The sequence below is a fragment of the Brachyhypopomus gauderio genome, chromosome 10 (genome assembly GCF_052324685.1).
Source record: "Brachyhypopomus gauderio isolate BG-103 chromosome 10, BGAUD_0.2, whole genome shotgun sequence".
In the NCBI taxonomy this organism is placed as follows: domain Eukaryota; kingdom Metazoa; phylum Chordata; class Actinopteri; order Gymnotiformes; family Hypopomidae; genus Brachyhypopomus; species Brachyhypopomus gauderio.
This window is the reverse complement of record NC_135220.1, coordinates 6,917,749-6,941,868: the sequence shown is the minus strand read 5'-3', so window position 1 is coordinate 6,941,868 and position 24,120 is coordinate 6,917,749. Positions and strand designations below refer to the sequence as shown.

Genomic DNA, 24,120 nt, shown 5'->3' with positions numbered 1-24,120 from the left:
CCCCTACATCTACCGTCACCCCATTCCCTACACCTCCATCCTCCTACTCAATCCTTATGCCCACCCCCACCAGCCCCTACACCCTCCACCCTACTCAATCCTCACCAATACATTCACCTTCAACCAACCCCCATGCTTTACACCCAATCACAACTCAACCACACCCTCTACATCCCCTACACCCTCACCTCCACTCAATCCTCACCACCATGCTCTCCCTCCCTTACACCCACACCCTCACCGTCCTCTCCATCCTTTCAATTCTCATCCCACAACCACATCCACCCTCACCCCACAATCACATCCACCCTCAAATAAATCACTACACAAAAATCTTTCGTTACATTTTAATTAGTAACAACTGATAACTGCTAATGTAACAAAACTATTTGACATGGATTTACTTTATAAAGATAGGTGTTAATGTGTGAAAAGATTAATGTGTTTTGGTGTATTTAAAGGAGGTTTAGGTATTTACTGGATACACAAATTTACACAATGGATGTCTATGGAGGTAGACCTTTGTGCTAACAGTAAAACTTAATAATCTACAGGCATGTATGTGTGTATTCATGTATGTGTGTGAGTATGTGTAGATATTGCACAAGCTGTTTGCTGCTGCATACTGCAAAACTGAAAAAAAGGAAAGCATGAGTATTGTTATATGACGCTAACACATCATGAGTATTATAGTGTCATATAACGCTAACGCATCATGATTATTATGTTATATAATGTTAATGCATCATGAGTATTATAATGTTAACGCTAATGCATCATGAGTATTATGTTATATAATGCTAACGCATCATGAGTATTATGTTATATAATGCTAATGCATCATGAGTATTATAATGTCATATAATGCTAACACATCATGAGTATTGTTATATAATGCTAATGGATCATGAGCATTATAATGTTATATTACGCTAACGCACCATGAGTATTATGTTATATGATGCTAATGCATTATGGGTATTATGTTATATAACGTTAACACATAAGTATTATAAAGTTATATAACACTAACGCATCATGAGTATTATGTCAATTAATGCTAACACATCATGAGTATTACAATGTTATATTACGATAACGCACCATGAGTATTGTTATATAACGCTAACGCATGATGAGTATTAATGTTATATAACGTTAATGCGTCATGAGTATTAAAATGTCAATGCTAACACATAAGTATAACTAATATAACTTGTACTGCTAATATATTACATAATGTATCACATGGGCTGCTAATGTATCATGTGGCCTGCTACTATATCATGTAGACTGCTTTCAGCTTGACTGAATACCAAAGATCTCAAATTCAAAGGGATATTTAATGGGGTCATGAAATAAATGTTATTTTTTAAATGTTATATTCTATAATGTATAAATGTTATTCTGTAAAGCACTTTGAGTTGCATGTATGTAAATAAAAATGATCAGCATTATTATTATTTCCTCTGTTTACTTTGTAAAAAATATTATCTATTCTACTTAAGTCTGTTATATCTATTCTGTTCTATCTATTCTACTTAAGTCTGGTACTTATTTAATTTAAACCCTAACCCCACCCCTAACCCTAAATCCTACTGTTTTGGTGTATGTTTGTACCCACCTAGTAACCTGTAGGAGGGCAGTTGTCTAAGAAAAAGGGGGTAAAATTGGTGTGAAAATTCCACATGAAGACATGAAAACATGACTACTGTCTTTATATCAGATGGTAAAGGTTAATATTCACATACCTGCTGGTGGAGGAGTCAAAATGGCCTCCTCAGGGAACCTATGCTGCTTGGCAAATGTTTTGAATCTCTCAATCAACTCCGGCCTCAACTTCTGAGTGCGACCTACACAGATATTAAAGACTTCAGCATACACAACACCTCCTGATGTTACAAACACTCACACACACCACCTTATGATGTTATACCTCCTGATGTCACACACACACACCCACCATCTCCTGATATAAACCCACACACACACACACAGACACACACACACAGACACACACACACACACTTTGCCAGCCCTTGCGGGACTGAATCTTCACACAAGAAATTCTATTGCCTGTGAGTATTGTGTGTGTCATTAACTTACCATAAAGTGACACTTGTGAGTACTCCTTATTAAACTTCTTGTATTTGAAAATCAAAGCATACTCTATATAATTAGTCTCAACCACCGTGATATCCTTCACCTTGTTGTGACCTGCAAAGAAATAAAGCTAGAGACACGTTGCTGCACACACTCTAAGCGTCGACACTCAAAAATTATTATTATTTTCATTATTGGAGTTAAACAGGTGAAAACAGTTAAATGAGCTGTGATGGATGTCTGCTCCTTTCCACACATTCTCTGAGTGGTCTTGAATATGTGAACATTTCACTGGAAGCCTTGGTATATTTGTACTAACGTGAGCTGAAGTACGTGAACACGCCGGGCACAGCAGTCCTCCGGTACGTGTACACTTTACTCTTGCAGTCTGACAGCCTGCCGACAGAGAGTGAACCCATGTCACATGTGTTTATCTCCGTAGATGGAGTCAGTAGCACTGACAGTAGCATCCACTGTGTTATCCACAGTGTAACTCAACCACAGAAACATCAGATGATGGATGATTATGGTCTGGTTGGAGCTACTCCGGCCAGGTCCAGCCACTCACTGTGTGTCCCACAGTGTCATATCAGCATCACCGTTCTCCTTTGGTTCCACTGTTCCCATAGCGACTGTGAGCTTACTTCTGTATTTAGCAAAACCTGGGGAGCTGTAGGCCAGGCCAACACGGTACCATCTCCCTGCAAACTAAACACACACACACACACACACACACACACTCACACATTACACACACAGGACAACACAGTACCATCTCCCTGCAAACTGAACACACACACACACACACACACACACACAGGCCAACATGGTACCATCTCCCTGCAAACTGAATACACACACACACACACATTATGCACACAGGCCAACACGGTACCATCTCTGTGCAAACTGAACACACACACACACACACACACACCCACCCACCCACACACACACACTACACACACGCGTTACACACATAGGTCAACACGGTACCATCTCTGTGCAAACTGAACACACACACACACACCCTCACACACACACTACACACACGCATTACACACATAGGCCAACATGGTACCATCTCCCTGCAAATGTAACGCAAAGAGTTTAACACACACATTCACACACAGGCCTACACAGTCCCATTTCCCTGCAAATGTAACACCCACACACACATACACACACGTATAAAAATTGGAATCAGGACCAACACTAAGGAGTTTGCCCTTGCCACTGTCACCTTTGATGTGCTCACTGGGAGATTTGGGTTGCTCACTGTTGTTTTGAGACAACAGCTGTTGTAAAAAGCGTTATATAAATAAATTTGACTTGATTATTCATGAGAATCTTTGTACACGTTTCTTAAATGTAGAATTGAACACTCAACAGTGATATGTTCTGAAGCTTCATGCACATTTCCATGCACTAACACACCTCACTGGGCTCACAGGATGGTCTGGCACAAGACAGTCTTGCATTCATGAACCACAACATACAGAAGTTTGCCGAACTCAAAACCTGTTCAAGCAGACTTAAATAAACACAAAGTCCACGTGCTCAGGCCTCTCACAGAGGGCCCCAGTCAGTGCAATCAAAACAGCCAAACCATCTTTGGTTGTGATCCTGGTGGAACTTTGCTGCTTTTGACAGATTAATAATCACTCTCTGCTATCCAGACAGGAGGCGCTTTGATGATCCATATCTGCTTCTTACAGCTGTCCCACAACACTCCTCAAAGATCCTCCTTTAATATCTCTTCTATACCTGCTCTAGGTCTTCTAATCTCCCCTCTATACCTGCACTAGGTTCTCTAATCTCATCTCTATATCTGCTCTAGGTCCTCTTCTCTCATCTATACCTGCTCTAGGTCATCTAATCTCCTCTCTATATCTGCTCTAGGTCTTCTAATCTCCCCTCTATACCTGCTCTAGGTCTTCTAATCTCCCCTCTATACCTGCTCTAGGTCATCTAATCTCCCCTCTATACCTGCACTAGGTCCTCTAATCTCCCCTCTATACCTGCACTAGGTCCTCTAATCTCATCTCTATACCTGCTCTAGGTCATCTAATCTCCCCTCTATACCTGCTCTAGGTCCTCTTCTCTCATCTATACCTGCTCTAGGTCATCTAATCTCCTCTCTATATCTGCTCTAGGTCCTCTTCACTCCTCTCTACCTGCTCTAGGACATCTAATCTCCTCTCTATATCTGCTCTAGGTCCTCTTCTCTCCTCTCTACCTGCTCTAGGACATCTAATCTCTTCTCTATATCTGCTCTAGGTCCTCTTCTCTCATCTATACCTGCTCTAGGTCAAATCTCCTCTCTATACCTGCTCTAGGTCCTCTAATCGCCTCTCTATATCTGCTCTAGGTCCTCTTCTCTCCTCTCTACCTGCTCTAGGTCATCTAATCTCCTCTCTATATCTGCTCTAGGTCCTCTTCTCTCCTCTCTACCTGCTCCCGGTCTTCGAATCTCCCTCCTAAACATCTAGGTACTCTAATCTTGTCTCTATACATGCTCTAGGTCCTCTAATCTCCCCTCTATATCTGCTCTAGGTCCTTTATTGAGAGGGTCACCCCTCTATCAGTAGCAGGTCTCGTTCAACATGTCTGTAGGAAACTGTTGGGAAGTCATTAGAAGATTGTTCTCTCTTCAAACTGGCTCAGTTATTTAACTGAACGTTAAAGCCAGCAATTAGAACTAAATAACTTAAAAGACCAACAGGTTTGAGCTGGTTAAAGAACATTGACATGAAGCACATTGACTCTACCACTTATATATAAGAATGCGTCCATTCTCAATACAGTAATGACACAAGTCAAAGGTCAAATGTTCCTCTCACCCTATTAAGGTCAAAGTTCTTCTTGGGCTGGATGTCCGCGCACACGTCTGTGAGGAGCATCACCACAGCAATGATCACCAAGGTGATCTTCATGGTTGCAGAAGTGAGCATCAGATCCAAGAAAATGGGGTATGATGGCAGGACAGACTAGCACAGTCTGAGCGGACGACTCCTCCCCTCAACAGCCCAGCCAATCAGAGATGAGGGGAAAAATGTCAACAAAGTCACTTTTTATGGAAAAGGTAGGGCAATGTGGAAAAAGAATTAACTGTTCAAACATCATGTTACATTTGCAAACATGGTATGGTGTACAGTATTACAGTTCTGCTACTGTTTGACTGCAGCACCACCACTGGGCTGAAAGACTCATCCCTTATATTTCAGCACAGTTGTGAACAAGCACTCACTAGGACCATATTACTTTGGGACTACACAGAACTCCCTTCACAGATACAAAAACCTTTTACTCTTGTCATTTTGTAATGATCTAAACATCTGTTAATAATATCAACAAACACTCACAGGTTTCGATTTATTTATCTTTTTTATTAATATTGATTCAGATGCCATTTTTTTCTTTTCTTCAAGAGCACGATTTACAGCTAGTCTTCAGACAAAACGGCTTCAGTGCGACAATGCACAGTTCACACACCTCCCCATACACCCACTCTCTCTCCCTCTCACACACACACACACACACACACACACACACACACACACACACACACACACACACACTGCACTGTTTACTTGGTCTCCTACCCAACATTCGTCTCCTTCTCTGATCTCCAACTGCATGAAGTTGTTCCTGAGTACCAAACTGAAAACACTGGTGACTGACAATATGATCAGCAATGTTTGTCATGATGACAGGGCTTGGATGTCAGGACTTCTACAGGGTAAAGGAGTGGTGACGTTGCTTCTGCCTGGAATCAGGTCTCGTGAACTGCAGTGTATAGAGGGTGTAGCGTGCAGAAGGCTTCTCCTGCTGGGTGTGGGCATCTGCGGTAGCCCACTGGTAGAATGCTCCCTGTTAAATGCTGAAACACATCATGAACCTGGAGGAGCAGTCTGGGTTCATATGAGGAAGCTTGTATCTTTAACAGCGTTGAGAGTGTTCGTGTCAATAAACCACTACCTTTACTGGAGACAAACACTAGCTCTCACACTTTAATAATCCCTTGATGGTCCTTTGGGGCTTGAAACACACACAAACAACAAAATCCAAAACTAAATAAAAAAAAGAGACAAAACAAACAGAAAGAACTTCCCATAGCACAACTTGCATGTCATATTTAAAATATTTCACACTTGACAACAAATGAAAATACAAATGGGACATTAGCAAACATTTCTAAGTTTCTAAACAGCCAGCCATTCATAGCAGTCAGGGGGAAAGCCAGCAGCCTACTCTGATTTGGTCAAAGTAGGGGATACACTGCCCCCTAAAGGTCGAAAGGAGGAGCTGCGAGCAGTTGACTGCCTCACAGATGTGCTGCACAACCTTGGAGAGGAAACAAGAAGACAACACACTGGCTCACACGTTCAGACAGAACTCCTGTCAGGCTGGAACGTAGCTGGCCTGCAGCTGACTATCTCCTGAAGGACCAAGCAACAGTAATCATGGGTTTATACTGAAATGCTTGATAATGGAATGAGATCTGGGAGCAACTTTTTCAGCTCGGCACACTGAGCTGTGTTTTTTGCAACATTTTTTGTACAGTTAAGAAAATGAGAAATCCTAGACAGGTGGTTAACACAACACACTGCTAGACTGCTACCTGTTACATGTGTGTGTAAACACCCCCTGTGAACTGGGAAGTACATTAGAGAGAGCCTCAGTGATGCAGCCATCGTCCTTCTGGTCATATGACTGTGCGCGCGCGTGTGCCTGTGCGCGCGCGTGCGCACACACACACACACAGACAGACACACACACACACACACGCAAAGCGATCACACGCCTGAGAGAACAGGACTTGGTAAACAGATTACAGTGATGGCTTATCTTTGAGAACTAGCAGAGTCCCACACGTTCCCCCGCAGTCCCACAGAGTCCTCCACAATCCCTCACAGTCCTGCAGTCCCAAACAGTCCCGCACAGTCCACAGAGTCCCCCCCACAGTCTCCCCGGTCCCACAGAGGTCCTAACAGTCCTGCAGTCCCCCACAGTCCCGCTGCAGGCAGGGAGTTGGTGTGCTGCTTCTCTCTCTCAAACACCCGAATGCAAACAAACAAACAAAAAACACTACCACATTTACACAGATATTAAAAGTCAACCTCTCACAATCAGGAACAAATCAATAAAAAAATTAATAATTTAAGTTTTTAAAAGGTAGAAATTGAAAAGCAAGCCTGATAAAGTGTGCTAGAGGGCATGGATGCATCCAACTGGCTAAGCCCATACCCAACAACCCCAGGGACCAATGCCGTGGCTGCCCCAGCTTCTAACTCCCATCAGAAAGCTTGGAAAACCTGGTCAACTTTGGCTGGTAGGTAGTGTAAAGCCATGACGAGTTTCTCTATGAATTTAATTGGTTAGCTGAATATGGATTCTGGCAATGACTACAACAGTGACTTCTAGTTCGACTGCAGTCACAAGAACCTATCTGCTTTAGTGCACACAATCTCCCTACACACACCCACATCTACAAACATAAATAAATTAACAGGCGTCATCACTGGAGATCGAGAAAAAGAGCCAGCTTGTCGCCGCTTCTGGTTAACACTGCAGTTGAGTTACCCCTGTCATTCACCACTAAACACGCTGCACCTCACTGTGGGGAGTCGGTGTGGGGAGGAGATGAGGGAGTGGTCTCATGATGGGCTACGCCCACCACACAGGGACGGAGTGGATCTCAGCATTACAGGAGCTGCTCAGACAGAGCAGGGGGCGGGGTGGGGGAGTGATGCAGAGAGGGACACAGGCTGGGAGAGGCGGACTGGTCCGTGGCCTGTACACCCAGGACAGAGGTTACAGTAAGGCACAGTGCTCTGTGTGGATCATTCATGCTGATTCAATAAAAACACAACATTTAAGGAGGTGGTAAAAAGCATGGAACCTTAGCATTCTCTCTTCTCTGCCCCTCTTCTTCTATCCCTTGAGGTCATGAGCTCCATCGGCCATGAGGGGGCGCTGTTACGAGTGTGCGGAACATAAGCACTCTTTAGCACCAGGTTATAGTGTTTCACTCACAAGCCTCTATACAAAGATTTCTGGGAAATTCCATCCGACAGGAGAGCGCCGTGCCACAGAGCAGATCCCTGGTAAGAACAAACACGTCTGACCAAACTGCAGCATCTCTTCCATATCCATATCTGCACATGCATTCAACATTAGCAAGAAAATGAACAAATAAACAAAACAACAAAGCTTTTATGCAGTGTTTACACACCAACACAAAGACTGCCACCTACAGGTCTGGAGGAATCAGCCAGACGAAGTTACGGCAATCATAAAACACACAGACAGTGTAGCTCAGTGGTTTGATGTTAACACGTATACAGTGTCTTATAAATAGACGTGAACCTACTGTACAACTTAAATATATTTGGTGCCGGTTGGAAATAAATAAATAGCGATGGATTGAGTCATTGTATGGCTGTGTATTGCTCTGCCTGGGCTGGGCTGATACTGAAGGATTATGCATGCGGTTTTGGTCCACTGCTCAGCAGGCGTTGGGAGTGTCTCCACAAAGACAGGCGCATGAACCCCTACACGCTGACGGCAGGTGTGGATCCTGCCTGCGGTCCTGGGGGTTTCTCTCTTATTTTAAACGAGAACACACTTTCAGAGCCAGGAGCACAGGCAGAGAGAGAGCTGCACTGCTGTACGCACGTCTTCACTAGATCTGCTGCCATCTCCTTCACAACCACGGTATTTTAATCCTTACTGTTTATGTTTTCTACATACTAATTTTTTTTATTATAATTTTTTTTTTGCGTTTTGAGACAGAGATCCTTCTCTATCTCATCTGGCCATGAGGGGCGGGAGTGGGGCACTCAGAACAAGTGACTGGTGCAGAGGGGCGGGGCTTGGACTGACTTACAGATGACTGGAACAGAGGAAAGGGGCGGGGTTTGAACATGACTTATGCATAACTGGAACAGAGGGGTGGGGCTTGTTGCCCCTCACTGTAGATTCCGAGGTAATGATGGGCAGGACGGCAGATGTGGGGGGAGGTTCATGGGCAAGTGGGCGGGTGTGATCAGCCTCTCAGATTTTCTGCTTTCCTGAAAGAATGTTACGGTGGAGTTGTGCATCCAGCTTCACGTAGCGTCCCTTACTGCAGTCCAGGAAGTAGAGCTTATCAGACACCAGGGCGGGGTCGAAACCCTCCCGACGCATGTCCGACTTCTGGTACTTAAAGGTGCCTGAGAGAGAGAGAAGGCAAGGGCATAAAGGTTATGGAGAGGAACACTTAATACATCTACTCCTCTGGACGAGAGAAGGAGAGGGAGAAGAGGACAAAGAGCCTCCTGGAGAGACCTGCTAGCGTATCCTGGTACGAGCAGGTTCTTGTAGATTCAGCACTAGTGCTGAGCTGGTCTGTTTCACGCTGCCCTGTCTCACGCTGCCCTGTCTCACGCTGCCCTGTCTCACGCTGGTCCCCTCCCCGGTAAAGCCTGAAGTTGAAGCATCTCACCTGTCTTGTTGACCTCTGGCAGGAGGCGCAGGAAGACGGGTCGAGCGTACGGTGGCAGGGCTTTCTCCAGCTCACGGCTGAACGCCTCCAGGTCAGTGTGGTGGTCTGGGTCAGCAACGGCAGCCATGCCGGCTTTACCCTCCGACCCTGAGGAGACAGACCACAATGTTACTCACACACGACACACACATGACCACAACAAACACACACACGACCACAACACACACACACACACACACGACCACAACACACACACACACACACACGACCACAACACACACACGACCACAACACACACACACACACACACGACCACAACACACACACACACGACCCCAGCACACACACACACGACCCCAGCACACACACGACCCCAGCACACACACGACCCCAGCACACACACGACCCCAGCACACACACACACACGGCCCCAACACACACACAGCTTCCCACACAAGCACACAGCCACACACACACACACACACACACACACACACAGAGGAAACACTACTGCTACAACCAGGGAACGCAGGTCTAGAATGAATGCTAGGCTAATGATGTATGGGAACACATCCGAGAACACACAGGCTTGGTAGAGCAGTGGAGAATGCTGGTAGATGGGAGGGGCAGAGGGAGTCTGGAGTGAGACAGCAAAGAAACAGAGCATGCAGCAAGATGGAGGAAAGACAGAACTGAGATGTCTGCATGAGAAAAAGCGAGACGGGGAGAGAGAGAGAGACAGTGGCAGAGAGTCATGGAGTGAAAGAGAGAGACAGTGGGAGAGAGACATGGATATAGATAGATAGATAGATAGATAGATAGATAGATAGATAGATAGATAGATAGATAGATAGATAGATAGATAGATAGATAGAGACTAAACAGTGAAACAGTAACAAATGCAGCAGGTTGGAGAGTGAAAGAAGACTGTCCTGTATGTCTCCTGTCTTGCATGTCTCCTCGTACCTGGCACCTCGACTCCGTACACCACCACATCCTTCATGTCAAGCAGGCGACTCAGGGTCCCCTCCACCTCGGTGGTGGAGACGTTTTCACCCTTCCAGCGGAATGTGTCTCCTGTGCGGTCCCGGAAATACATGTAGCCATACTCGTCCATCACAAGCACGTCTCCTGTAGAAAGCAGATGGGCAAACATGGACATTATTTCCACACATTATTCCTATCCTGTGGGGTGGGAACGAGGGCTGTTCGGTGTCTCACATAAGCTAACGAACGCTAACAAACACGAACGCTAACAAACACGAACGCTAACAAACACGAACGCTAACAAACACGAACACAAACAAATGCTAATGGACACAAATGCTCCAACCAGAACGCTTCACGTGGCAGTTCCAGTGTCCTGTGTGGCACACCTGACAGATATGCGCTGTCTCCTTTCTTGAAGACATCGTGGGCAATCTTTTTACTGGTGGCTGACTGGTTGACGTAGCCGTCAAAGCGTCTCAGAGGGTCATTCTGGATGATCCGTCCCACCAACTGTCCAGGCTCACCTGCAGAGTGGGACAATGAGATGGCAAATAAGCTCTCCACGAGCATCTCCACTCACATAATAGCTGGGTACAACCTCGCTGGCTACAACCTTCTTTTCTTTGCTGACTTTGTTCTAAGGTCTGCTAACAGTGTTTCAATTACAACAGTGCTGAGAGTAAATATACTCCATCCATCCATTTATAATTTCTTATACGGGTCCGGGTCGCGGGGTAGTCACCTACGCAAAGAGGCCCAGGTTTCCCTCTCCCCAGCCACCTTTTCCAGCTCTTCTGGAGGGATACCAAGGTGTTCCCAGGACAGCTGAGAGATGCAATCTCTCCAGCGTGTCCTGGGTCTTCCCTGGGGTCTCTTCCCAGTTGGACATGCTCAGAGCGCCTCACCAGGGAGATGAATCACCTCAACTGGCCCGTCCCTCTCCCTCTCTCTCTCTCATGACCGTGCTCCTCACCCTATCTCTAAGGGAGAGCCTGGACACCCTGCAGAGAAAACTAATTTCTGTCGCTTGTATTCGCAATCTCATTCTTTCGGTCACTACCCAGAGGTCGTGACCATAGGGGAGAGTTAGAACGTAGATCGACCAGTAAATTGAGAGCTTTGCCTTTTGGCTGAGCTCCCTTCACCACAACAGTCCGGTACAGCGTCCACAACACTGCAGCTGCCGCACTGACCCGCCCGTCAACCTCCTGTTCCATCCTAATGTTTTTGTCTACACATGTACACACATCTGAGTTTGCCTTTTTAGCTAGGCTGTAATAATTTTTATTTAATGCCGGAGATGCTGTCACTCTCCAGAAATGTTTAAATTTCATCTGTCCCGCATATGATCCCATACAGAGCTAATTTTCCACGTTTTATTTTTCCATATGGCTGACCGCCTACCTGAGAAATACTGAGACGAGGAGAGACGAGCCTTTCCAGAGATCCATCCTGGGCCAGCCACGTCCTGCCTAACCAGCTATGATGATGGTTCAACCCACTGCCCCAAATTCTGCCCTTCTATGACTACTATTACCAACCATCTAGACGTTTAGGACTGAATAGGAATTACATAGAACTCATGTATATAAATACACACCAAGATGAGATTTATTTATCCTTCCCATATTTTCTGTTTTCCTCTCTTTAAATTGTTGTCATGGTGACCAGTGTCGGTCAGAGGAGGATGGGTTCCCCCCCTGAGTCTTGGTTCCTCTCAAGGTTTCTTCCTCATGTTCTTAGGGAGTTTTTCCTTGCCACTGTCGCCCTTGGCTTGCTTACTGTGGACTTGGACTCGTACACTTGTAAAGCTGCTTTGTGACAACAACTGTAGTGTAAAAAGCGCTATATAAATAAATTTTGATTGATTGATTGATGTAACTCGATTCCTCTGATAATCGGAACACGCGTTTTTCCAGTAAGGCAGAAAGTGTAATGTGATCGTGTGTCTTCTTAAAGATTGTGTGTTGTATGTCTGGATGCTAACCTGGACCACATGGTATACAAACTCCATCAGGGCCCCTGATAAGTTCCATGGTCTCTTCATCCACTCTGACAAGTCGGATGGGGTAGACGTAGGGCAGGATCCGGCTATTGAAGCCACATGCCCCAGTCTGCTCAGAACACACACACACACACACGCACACGCGCACGCACGCACGCACGCACGCACATGCGCACACACACGCACGCACACACACACACATTACATCCTCCTTCCTTCATACCTCTTTCTTGTATGCTTGTGCGCATGTGTGTGTGTGTGTGTGTGTGTGTGTAAATGAATGGTTGAATGTGTGTATGTGTACGTGTGTGAACATGTGTGTATGTGTGAGTGTATGTGTGTATGTGTCTGTGTGTGTGTGTGCGTGTGTAAATGAATGGGTGAATGTGTGTATGTGTACGTGTGTGTACATGTGAGAGAGTGTGTGTGTGTGTGTCCACACTGTCTCTCCACCTTGTTGTCGAAGTTGCCCAGGCTGCAGTTGCACTCTGTGGCTCCGTAGAACTCTGCGATCTGCGGCACGTTGAAGCGCTGCATGAACTCCTCCCAGATGGACTGACGGAGGCCGTTGCCCAGAGCCATGCGCACACAGTGCTGCTGCTCCACCTCCCGCACGGGCTGGTTCAGCAGGTAGCGGCAGATCTCTCCGATGTACTGCACAATCTGGGGAGAAGACCAGGGGGGTGTTTTCATAAACATTTTAACAGGTTATTACTGATACAATAATCTAACTGTTTAAGGCCTCCCATAGTTTTTGCATTTAATCCTGTTACTCAGTAGGAGACGCATTATTTATGGATATATGACAGTTTAGGGTTCAGGGTCTGTTTGAAAAGGGTCTGTTATCTGCTGGGAACAGCATGGCTTGTGTATTAGCTGAGCTGTATCATCCTGTACGGTGGGAATGTGTGTGTGTGTGTGTGAGAGAGAGAGCACACTTGTGCCTGAGTCGGTCATAGAGCATGCAGCACATTTTTCTGTCTAATCAACTGGTGAAGAGTGACAGCTGTCAGAGATTTAAGACATATGAGATAAGCACACAGAGATTTAAGACATATGAGATAAGCACACAGAGATTGACTCTTAATCTGAACTACAGCCCTGATCTGCTTCTCCGTGTCGGTCACTCACTGTGCAGTTGTATTTGATGCAGTCGTCCCAGAACTTTGATGCTGAGAATTTCCTCTTGATGACGACAGTCATGCCATGAATCAGACACTGGCCAATACCCACGATGTTACCTGTCACGTGGAACCAAAACATTTAGAAATAAGCCTAACAAATAAAAACAAAAAACACTTTTGTTTTTTGAGTGACACTGTTTTGATTAGAGAGTTTGCACATGAGCTGCTCCTCCTCAGTTTATCTTCTTTATAAAACATAGTCTATAGTCTGTACGCTGTAATCTGATCGCGCGCTGTAGTCTGTACGCTGTAGTCTGAATGTGCAGGATGCAGTCATGTTGGGCTGGTTTGCATCTCTCACACAGGAAGTGGGGCTCAGTCAGGGCTTTCCGCATGTTGGGCCCGAGTGTTGAAGCTCACCTGCTGAGTGGTACAGTGGGAGACAGTCATACAGCACGTCCTCCGGGGTCATACGGAAACCATAGTACACCAGGGCCGCCATGCGATAGTACCTGCAGGTGGAGGTGGAGGAGGAAGAGGGGGAGAAACATAGGGGTTGGGAAGAGAAAGAGGGAAACATTAAAAAACCAGTAAGAGAAATTGTAACTTTGGATTGGTTTATGCTTCCATACCAATATGCGTCTGAAACCCTAATCGTTAAGGTAAACCCTAACCAACTCCTCCCACTGTAACCATCATCCTCACCTATGTGACTCCTCCCACTGTAACTATCAAACTCACCTATGTGACTCCTCCCACTGTAACCATCATCCTCACCTATATGACTCCTCCCAATGTAACTGTTTCATCCTCACCTATAAAACTCCACCCACCACTGTAAAAGACCTAAAAACCACCTCCAGGCAGTACCTAACAAAGCAGCTCCTACTCCATGGAAAAAAGCACCTCTTACTCCATGGGGAAAAAGGCACCTTTTCCAGGCTTCTAGAAGTTTGGGGCTGTTAACCAATGAAGCAGAACCAGCCTTTCAACTTTTCCAGTATGATTACCTGCTGTGCACGACAATGGCAGCTTTCGGCATCCCAGTAGTTCCAGATGTGTAAATATAGAAAAGGCGATCTAGGAAGAGGAAGGGTGCGTGAGAAAGAGAGAGAAAAGGAGAGAGAGCGAAAAGCAGACAGAGAGACATTCAGCAAACAGCCTAAACAGGCCTTACAAGCCCAGACCAACCACTGAGATAAGGCGGGCTGGCTCACCTGTGAAGCCGCGCTGTGGGTGGCTAGGCTTGTGGGTGGGGGCGGAGTCCAGAAGAGGCTCTAGGCACTCTGTTCCCTCGGGAACACGTTTAGGGTCCCAGTCGCCAGAGCAGAACAGCTGAACAGTCTTACCCATAGAGCTGTGAATCTCGCACATCGCTAGAGGACAGACAAGTAGAAAGACAAGTGAAATTAAGCTTTGACATATTTAGGTAGCAGTATAGAAGAATGACATAGCACGCTTTTATCCAAACTAAAATATAGAGCTCTGTTTTCATTAAAAATTCAAAGCCAGCTGGCTGATCTAGTCAACATATTGCGTGCAACATGTCACCTACATCCCCCAAATGACCACAAGACCTCTACATTGTTAACCACACAGTTAACCTTAACATGTTCTCACGATGGAGAAGAAAGAATGAAAGAGAGAAAGAAAGACAAAGAAAAAAGAGAAATAAGAAAGGGAGAGCAAAACAAAAAGTGAAAGTCAGAAAGACAGAGTGAGAGAATAATGGACAGAGAGAAATACAAAGACAGAGAAAGACAGGACAGAGAGAGAAAGGCAGAGGACAGACAGATTTGTTGAACAGTGTTGAAGGGCATTAGAACATCACTGGTGAAGGGCACTAGAACATCAGTGGTGAAGGGCACTAGAACACCAGCATGCCAGTGAATCACAACATTCTCATTTCGTAACCCCTACTCAAATTATTCTTTGTCCTAGTTTCACTTCCTTTTTTGAATGACTAGCCAGGTTAATGTCACAATCACCTCTCTAACAACAACTGCTTCCCTGATGACCACTACACACAGCAGTGTGAAACAGCAGTGGTTTCTGAAATGGCCTTTCACTCAAATACACGCCCTCCAAACCTTTTCACAAAGGGCAATTTGGCAATAAACCTGGTGGGGGCAGTAGAGTGCCCCATCCCCAGTCTTCAAGGGTCGTGGCACTGCAGTAATGGTGTAATACCCCAGGAGAGGTTACATACAGAGCCGAGGGCAGAAGGCATTGATCTGTGCAGAACAAACATACCCAGTTAAGAGCCCTCAACGTCTGACTGGGAGACCCCTCCTTTCCCTAGGAACCAGGTGTTATGGCAACCAGTTCTACTCTCATTGGTTTATTCAGTGGTTATAAAACCCAGGACTGGATTTGAGTCCTGCTCCTCAGGAACGTAGGCCATTTTCTGCTCCTGCAGAAAAAAAAACTGCCACTGCACTCTCCTGGTCTGTTCTTATCCTTGCACAGTCAGCCTAAAGGCACGTCTCCCCACGCCGGTCTCAATCATTACCACGGCTGGCGTCTCACCTTCAGACAGCTCGCTGCCGAACACCACAGCCTTGGCGTTGGAGATGTTCACACAGTGCACGAGGGCCTCCAGGCGGAGGTTGAAGTTGATGAGGGCGGCCTCCACACCAAGTTTGGCCATACCCAGCCACAGACCCACGTACTGCGAACGGTTCTCCATAAACAGGGCCACCACGTCCCCCTCGCGGAAACCGCGCTGGAGGAGCAGGTTGGCCACACGGTTGGAGTACTCGTCCAGCTGTCTGAAGCTCCACGTCTCACCCGTGGCCTCAAAGATCAGTGCCGGTTTATTGCCATATTTCTGCAGTGTCTGAGCGAAGATCTTGGGCACTGTGTTGTGCTCACGAAGATGTCGTTTCACATTGAGCTTCACCTTCAGCAGAACACCAGCCGCACTGAAACACACAGACCAGCTGGTTTAAAGATGACCAGTAACTGAGCAGAAAATGGCACTGTATAAGCTACTCATCCAGGGGCGTGTTTAAAAAGTGTCATCATTCACTATTTTGAGGTATAAGACATGACCAGACAGAATAAACATAAGCATACTTGCGCAAGAAAACCACATGGCAAAGGGAACATCACTTAACAAGTGTGTGTGAATATATTATAAAATAAAGATATAGATATTTATATTATAAATAATGATCAGTGTTACAGCAGCAAGGGACAGCACTGAATCACACACACTTTTTACTCAGATTAAACTTTTGATCCGTCATCTGTGTTCCATTAGGAATAAAATATTGACATTTGCCATCTCCACATCATTGCATTCAGTTTTTATTCACAATTTGTTTAGTGTCCCAACTCTTTTGGAATCCGGTTTGTACAAAAATTTGGAAATAGTGACCCTAACCCTGTCAATAATGGGTATCCTAAGATTATGCTTTTATATAATAAATTCCTGAGGACTGTAGGACCAACTTTACCTTTATCTATGATTCTACACACACACACACACACACACACACACACATATATGTACGTGTGTGTGTGTTTCTAATTCAGTGCTGTGATTTGTAAGCAGTGGTTGTTCGGCTGGTGAGGCTGTTGGTTAGGTCTGGTCATACCACAGAACTGTTGCCGAAGGAGGAAGTGGTTTGTGTGGAAACTCTCTCCTATGCAGTGGTAATCAAAGGTCATGACCTCTGACATCTGGCTCTCTTCCTTACTAAGGAAGGCTAACTTTCTCTGCCTTCAGAAACATTTAGAACAGTAAAACTGAGCTTCACTGGAGCCACTGCTGCCTTTTACACCCTTTTACATTCAAATAGAAACACACAGACTGTAAATGTTTCCTGATTCTTAACAAACGATTTACAAATCCTGCGCAGAAAGAACCACACTAAGTTCAATCCAGACCGTGTGCCTATAAGAACACGCAAGACTGTCGGGTCAGTCGTATAGTTCTGAAGCTACCCCCAGTCCCAGGTGGAGTAGGGTGGGGTGGGGATGAGAAAAGGGGAAAAAAACACCCCACAAACACGTCTGACCTGACAGAGTTCTGAGCAAATCCACTATGGCACATTGCTTAAGTGCTCAGAGCCTGTAAAACAGGAATGTGCTGCCTTACCAGCCCGAGGGAAAACCCATTTCTTAAAGATGCAGCTTAGAGCCGGGGACAGGTCCCAGGTGACGGGTCCCAGGTGATGAGACCCAGGTTACAGCGTTAGGCTGCACTGCACTTACTGGCTACACGCTGACCACCAGCTACAAGACAGCCGATGAGGCCTGCCAGGCAGCTTGTGCCTCTGAGCCACAGTTTTCTGCACTTACTGCAGGTCCCGACCGATGGTCCTCGTGAACACTTGTAAGGACTTCCAGCCACCAGTGCCCAGGTAGAAGATGAAGGCGGAGGGCACCACCTGAAACCAGGGCAGACCCAGGACCAGCCTGAGCATGAAGAACAGGGCCGTGGAGCATCCCAGCCGTAGCATCCTACACACACACACACACACACACACACACACACACACACACACACACACACACACACAGGTGAAAATATGAAGGTATAAAAATATAGGTGAAATATCACGAGATCTAAACAATATTTGTTAAGAATACCACTATCAGCACGAAAGGCTGATCTATCTGTTTATTGCTGTATCAGTCAGGAGAATATCTGTGGCCCACAAGTTTGTTCACTGATCAACAATATAAGCAATATAACAATATCAGCCAGGATACCATCGCAAGTGCAGATAAGGAAATAAAACTGGTGCCTCAAAAACCTAACAGTGCCATAAAAAAGGAGACAACGCCACACAGCGTTGTTACGTGACCTCTGACCTTCTGCTCTGCGATATTAGCCCAACGGTGCAAAAGGTACCCGTCAAGGCGCTCTTCTTACCGGCATGAATTAAAGATCAGAGCGTCAGCAGATACTCAAGAGGATAATACTGCAAAGGTCCCAATACTACAATTTTCCAAAACACGGTGTGTTGAACCTCGTACTTTACGTTGAAATTCGCACTTTGTGCTGGTTTAAACACACTCCTATTTCAACGACACATCGCATTTACCACAGTGCACGGACAAATTTGCTTTAAAAGGCGTTAAAAATATATTTAATTTAAAACGCTAAATATTTTTTCCAATGGCTGCATGGTCTAGTTCATTGCGTTTTCTCTTCTGTGAGAATCTCGGAGCCCGTCGAGATGTATCACAGTGGTGCGCAGCCGTCAGTAAGGCGGTGTTTACCAAACGAGCCTGGACATCCGGCGCGCTAAAATAAACACAAACAAGCCCGTCACGTGGCCAGACGTGTGAGCGCCTTTACATCCATCCTGCGATCGCTGCTTCGCCAAAACGCACCACTAACGGACAGACAATGCCAAACAGCCAAAGGGGAGATTTAATTTCAATGTTGCGATGGGAACCGAGGCGTGAGCTACCTGATCCACCTCCGTTATACTAACGTGACTCTAGTGCTCCACGTACACCTGCTGGCCGGTGCGTCTAACGCTCGCTGGTCAAAGGACATTTAATATCTGGTGGGGTTTAGGGACAGCGTGTCTCATTCATAACACCATCATCCAGCGACTCCGATGCGGTGATCTAAAAGGGAGGACTCAGACTCGTAGCCGTTTGTGGACACATACATAAATATATTTACTATTACTGCATACATTGGAGGCCGCTTTGTCCGCTCCTGTCTCGCTGCTCTGCCCTGTCTCACCGCAGAGCCACGCAGTACTGGACCGGCCTTGCACCGCGCCATGTGCGCCAGCGCACCTCTGCGGAAACGCACCGTCTATTTCCCCAGTCATCCCGGCCCGGTCGTGTGTTGATGCTGGATTGTCGCTCTCGCGATATGATTCCGTTGTATAAGCAATTTACACGGACCGAATTACCTTAGATTCACGACTATCTGTAACGCAACGTCAAATAACCACTATCGATTATATATATATATAAATAACGACACGCTGCTTGGGCTAGGACGTAAGATGGCACCCCTCCATCCGTATGAATACTGTCTATTAAGGTTTATTTATTCGTGCCGGCAGGACAAGCAGCCTAACGAACACCGACACCATCATAGCCGGTAAACGCATCACACACCGACAAGGTTGTAGAGGACAGCCGAGGGAGGCGCAGCCTTCACACCCCATCACGGTAAAGAACGGACATGCCGGAAATGAAGGAATATAAAACAAGTGGCTCTCCAACGGCCTTTCAAATACCTCGTCTTCCGTGTCCGCGATCACCGTGTGCTGCGTGTTGTGTCAGGAGCGCGACCCGTTCCGTCCGTGGCCACCGTGATGGGCTTTAGCGCAACCGTCCGCCACTCCGGCGTTTACTGGCGGTGATGCGCGATCGCTGCGCTTTTCTTCTTGCGTAATATTACAGATTACGCCAAATGTCTCCGGTAGACTTCGTCCCCCATTTAAACTCAACCGTTCATGCTGATGGCACCGTTTCTACTATCTACATTTTAACGACATACTAAAGCCCCGATAATTCAAATGACCTTATAATTTTCTGAGTTAAGCCCGCCTTCCCTATTCACCGGCACCGGGCTGAGTAAACGCTGACTGACAGCCTCGTCAACCAATCGCGTCGATGCAGCTCGTCACTTCATCCTGGAGAGGTGGTGCTTCTGAGACCGTGCTGCCGAAGAAATGCGGTCCAGCGGACGAATTGCGCCTCGTGAGTGACTGAAGCAGTCTGCACCCGGTAGTGACAATGGTGCACTGTAGAAGCGTGGCGAAGCGCTTGGGAGGAAAGAAAGAGAAAGGCGGAAATGGTGGGGTGGGGTATGAGCAGACTCGTACGACACCAACACCCGACCCACAGCATATTCCTAAGCATCAACTCTGCGCAAACTGCGTTGGTTAACAGAGCTCCGCTATTCTAAAAAAAATCTATACAATTTTACTGCGTTTGCTAAAATCTCCGTATCAATATGTATTGTATTTCAAACACACTAACTGCAAACATACAACAGTTGCTTAAAATCCTAATAGAAACAACAAGACTATATTATATACTATAACTATACATAATTTAACTAATTTGATCTCAACCAAGATAAAACATGCCTAAAATATAATTTAAATATGCTATACTTAAATACACTTGTTTTGAGAAATGAACTTCACTTTCTAGAATGACACACATTAACTTGGATTAGTCTTTGTGTGGTATAAAAATCATGTGCCAAAGTTCTTATAGAAGACTGCAATTTTTTCCCTCTCGTAAGGGCCCTGAGTGAAGTGAATGCCCGGACAGAAGATAACAACCAGTGTTATCAAGTGGAGAGCACTGATTGTCCCCAGTGTCAGACCAAACCCAGCACATTATCAAACCATATTCATCACATTATCAATTAGACACCGACTTGAGAAACAATTTATTATTTAACACAAATCAAGTGGTTTTAACCATGTATTATAATAAAAATAACCAATAACAGACCATCCAAAATAAGACCAGAGTTTGTGTCTGGCACCAAAAACACGAGCACTTAGCTACTCAACTACTATCAACACCTACAGCTCAAATTTGTAAACAAACGAGCACTCAGCCACTCAACTACTATCAACAACTACAGCTCAAATTTGTAAACAAACGAGCACTCAGCCACTCAACTGCTATCAACACCTACAACTCAAAATTGTAAACATGAGTTTATACAATGCATTTATGGACAGAATACTACAGTGTTTTTTCAGATACTCTTTTGTACACACTTTCACAAACCACAGTGTAATGATGCCAGACTTGCCGAGATTAAAGGTAAAAACACAGAAACACCCCAAAACTTAATCACAAATAGGCAGAAACACACAACGGTGAGATCGTTGTGAGGCTCAGTGTAGCAGTGAAGCCGTTTCAATGGGACTGCTTTTTGGCGTGGCCTGGTCTGTACAAAACCCTTGCAAAGTGAGTGTATCGGTATGTGTTGTCTTTTCAAACACTTCTTGTTCTCTGGATCAAATAAACCACTCCTAGTTCATCCACCATAAAGGACGTCTTCTGATAAGGCACCAAACTCAGACAGGGCTATAGAGTGAATGCCTGTGGTTCTCAGCAGGGTTAGGCACAAACAACCCAAGAACTGACAGCTACATTTTTCAATACACAAAGCGCTAAAAGAGCCTAAATCAAAATGTTTTGCAGAAGTACTACAGACAACACCCCTTCCCCACGTTCTCAGAGATAAACAGACTCCCAGTGTCCCATGCTTGTCCGTCAAGAGTCCCCAGATCCGCCGATGGCCCATCAGTCATCCAGCTCCATGCCAAAGTGGCCATACAGGTCACGGGTGGTCACGCCTCGCAGGCTGGCTGGAGGGAACAGATCATCACGTGAGTGGGTAGCGGGGGCCAAGGGGTGACACAGTGCGAGTATGCCCATGCACCCCCCCCTCTTATTCTTAGGAATAACTCTAAGAGAGATGTAGTCCTGCTCCATCCCCAGTGAAGAGTGTGTTGGACTGGCTTGGGATCTACAAGGAGTTCTTTATGTGGAGGACTGTGGGGGTGATGCCATGTCTCAGCTGGGTCATTAGCATACTCCTGACACTGTGACCAGTGTGTCTGTATCTGGTCCTGTGTGGGTGGCCATACAAGGATCTCTCCAGTATTTAACATTTACAGTTGGCCTGGATCTCACTGTACACTGCCTAACAGAACAGTCTAAACAAATCTAACTAATTTAATTCTGTAAACATTAAATTACTGGGTCAATTTGGGGTAAAAGTAATTAATAAATTTACAGTTACATTTACGGCATTTAGCAGACGCTCTTATCCAGAGCGACTTACAAAGTGAAATAATCACTTTTAAAGCATTCTTAGAAAGTCTCTGTAAATATAAATAATTACTTGCATATCTCATCATATACCCTTTCTGTCCCATATTTGAAGACATTTCAAACACTGGGTACATTTTATCCTTCAGAAGACATGCTAAGACTTTAGAACAATAATGTCACAGGTCGACTACTCACATGGAAAAGGTCCCGATTTTGTTAAAAATACAGACTAATAGTATTAGTAGGAGACATTCAATCTTCTTGACTATCATGATGTAAAGTTTATAATATTAATATTTGCCTAACACTAATATTAGTTTAACATATTTCAGAGGGTGGAGTATTTCAATATACAGTTTCCTCCACATTGAATTAAATGTAGGTATGAAGTTATTTTTTTTATTTTGCAACAGAGCATCTCTAAGGGTTAATGTGCACGAATGCACACATTTACGGCATTTAGCAAATTCTCTTATCCACAGCAACTATAAGTACCTTAGTTGTTTACCCAGAAAAGTATCTTAAGATAAAGCAAACTGACCCAAAATACCCGTGAACCCAGATACAGAAACAAATCACTGTTGAAGTTATATCACTGTTGTTACCTAATATCCTTTACTGCAGACATGCAAAAGTGAGTTGAACAATTAGAAGCAGTTTCAGAGGATGCTCACCTAGTCTGCCTAGAAGAGTCTGTGCAATATCCTTGATGTCATTGTATTCATGCAGAAGGTCAACATGCTGCTCCAGCTCCTCTTCTGCTATGCCCCTGTAAAAACATTAAAACACATATCTGACTACTGCAGAGGGGGTTAGGGTAATGCAAACCCTGCAAATGCCTTCCCAACCACTGAGCCATTACTGGAACAATGTGTGTCTGGAATACGCACAAGCTCCATGAATTAATGCACTTGTGTGTTTCTACATAAAAGACTGGCCACACACACAACTTACTCATTTTGTAACACAGCAATCTCTGATTCAAGATGGGCAACTTCTGTCTGTAATTCTTTGACCTCCTCCTCAGGACAAAGTACATTCGTCACCGTGTTGGAGGCCTGAACCTATTATTATAAGCACAATAGTCTTTTTTACAATCACGTCTTGCTAACAGTATTGACAACGTCTTAATAATAGTCTTTGTACAATCACATCTTGCAAGCGTTCTATGTACAATCACAACGTTCAGACCCAAGTCCACTTTCTCTTCCGCAACAAACGACCGAATACAGTTAATTTATAACTTACTGGAGATTTAAAACTGGAATTCACTTTTTCACATCGTGATTGAGGCGTCCTGCTGAAAAGTAAACGTCAATAACTGTCAAGAGTATAGCAGAGTATAGCATCGCTCTCTAACCACACATCCACCGACTCGCTAGCAATCAGCTCAGTCTCTTTACCTTGTTTTTGAGGCTAACACATTTACGTTTCTTCGTTTTGGTGTACATTTTAAGGAGGTGTCAGCGATATCCTTTAAGTTTTCTCCCGTGTTTAAAGCCATTTGGCGTTACACTTTCACCGACTACATGAAAAAGCGCGTATTTTGAACGTGCAGGTCGCGTGAGCGAGATCCTCCAGCACGCTTCCACTCCCGCCTCCATTTGGAAAGA

General features: G+C 45.2%; 3 protein-coding genes across 8 annotated transcripts; all 3 read right to left on the bottom strand.

Annotated features, from left to right (window-relative positions):
- Positions 1–271: 271 nt before the first annotated feature.
- ptgdsa (prostaglandin D2 synthase a) lies at positions 272–5,949 on the bottom strand. The gene is made up of 7 exons (XM_077019073.1): positions 4,947–5,949; positions 2,672–2,811; positions 2,423–2,499; positions 2,107–2,217; positions 1,752–1,853; positions 1,625–1,650; positions 272–633 (listed from the first exon to the last, which is right to left on the bottom strand). Exons 1-6 carry the CDS (start codon positions 5,055–5,057, stop codon positions 1,625–1,627), a joined length of 567 nt encoding a protein of 188 aa, XP_076875188.1. The 5' UTR covers positions 5,058–5,949; the 3' UTR covers positions 272–633.
- Positions 5,950–6,101: 152 nt separating this feature from the next.
- On the bottom strand, positions 6,102–20,486 carry slc27a4 (solute carrier family 27 member 4). 5 transcript variants are annotated; one of them, XM_077019069.1, is made up of 13 exons: positions 20,259–20,486; positions 18,020–18,181; positions 16,241–16,635; positions 14,929–15,087; positions 14,722–14,791; positions 14,132–14,223; positions 13,719–13,828; positions 13,041–13,250; positions 12,570–12,696; positions 10,969–11,106; positions 10,559–10,723; positions 9,593–9,739; positions 6,102–9,320 (listed from the first exon to the last, which is right to left on the bottom strand). In XM_077019069.1, exons 2-13 carry the CDS (start codon positions 18,178–18,180, stop codon positions 9,163–9,165), a joined length of 1,932 nt encoding a protein of 643 aa, XP_076875184.1. In that variant the 5' UTR covers position 18,181; positions 20,259–20,486; the 3' UTR covers positions 6,102–9,162. The 5 variants fall into 5 exon arrangements, with proteins under 5 accessions (XP_076875184.1, XP_076875181.1, XP_076875185.1 ...); XM_077019066.1 differs by having other exon boundaries at positions 19,933–20,485; XM_077019070.1 differs by lacking the exon at positions 20,259–20,486 and adding an exon at positions 19,811–19,830.
- Positions 20,487–20,813: 327 nt separating this feature from the next.
- Positions 20,814–24,120, bottom strand: swi5 (SWI5 homologous recombination repair protein). Of its 2 annotated transcripts, none has more exons than XM_077019075.1 (5): positions 23,911–24,120; positions 23,756–23,804; positions 23,462–23,571; positions 23,182–23,276; positions 20,814–22,038 (listed from the first exon to the last, which is right to left on the bottom strand). In XM_077019075.1, the coding sequence occupies exons 1-5, from the start codon at positions 24,009–24,011 to the stop codon at positions 21,974–21,976; spliced, it is 420 nt and encodes a 139-aa protein (XP_076875190.1). In that variant the 5' UTR covers positions 24,012–24,120; the 3' UTR covers positions 20,814–21,973. The 2 variants fall into 2 exon arrangements, with proteins under 2 accessions (XP_076875190.1, XP_076875189.1); XM_077019074.1 differs by having other exon boundaries at positions 20,825–22,038; positions 23,756–23,807; positions 23,911–24,117.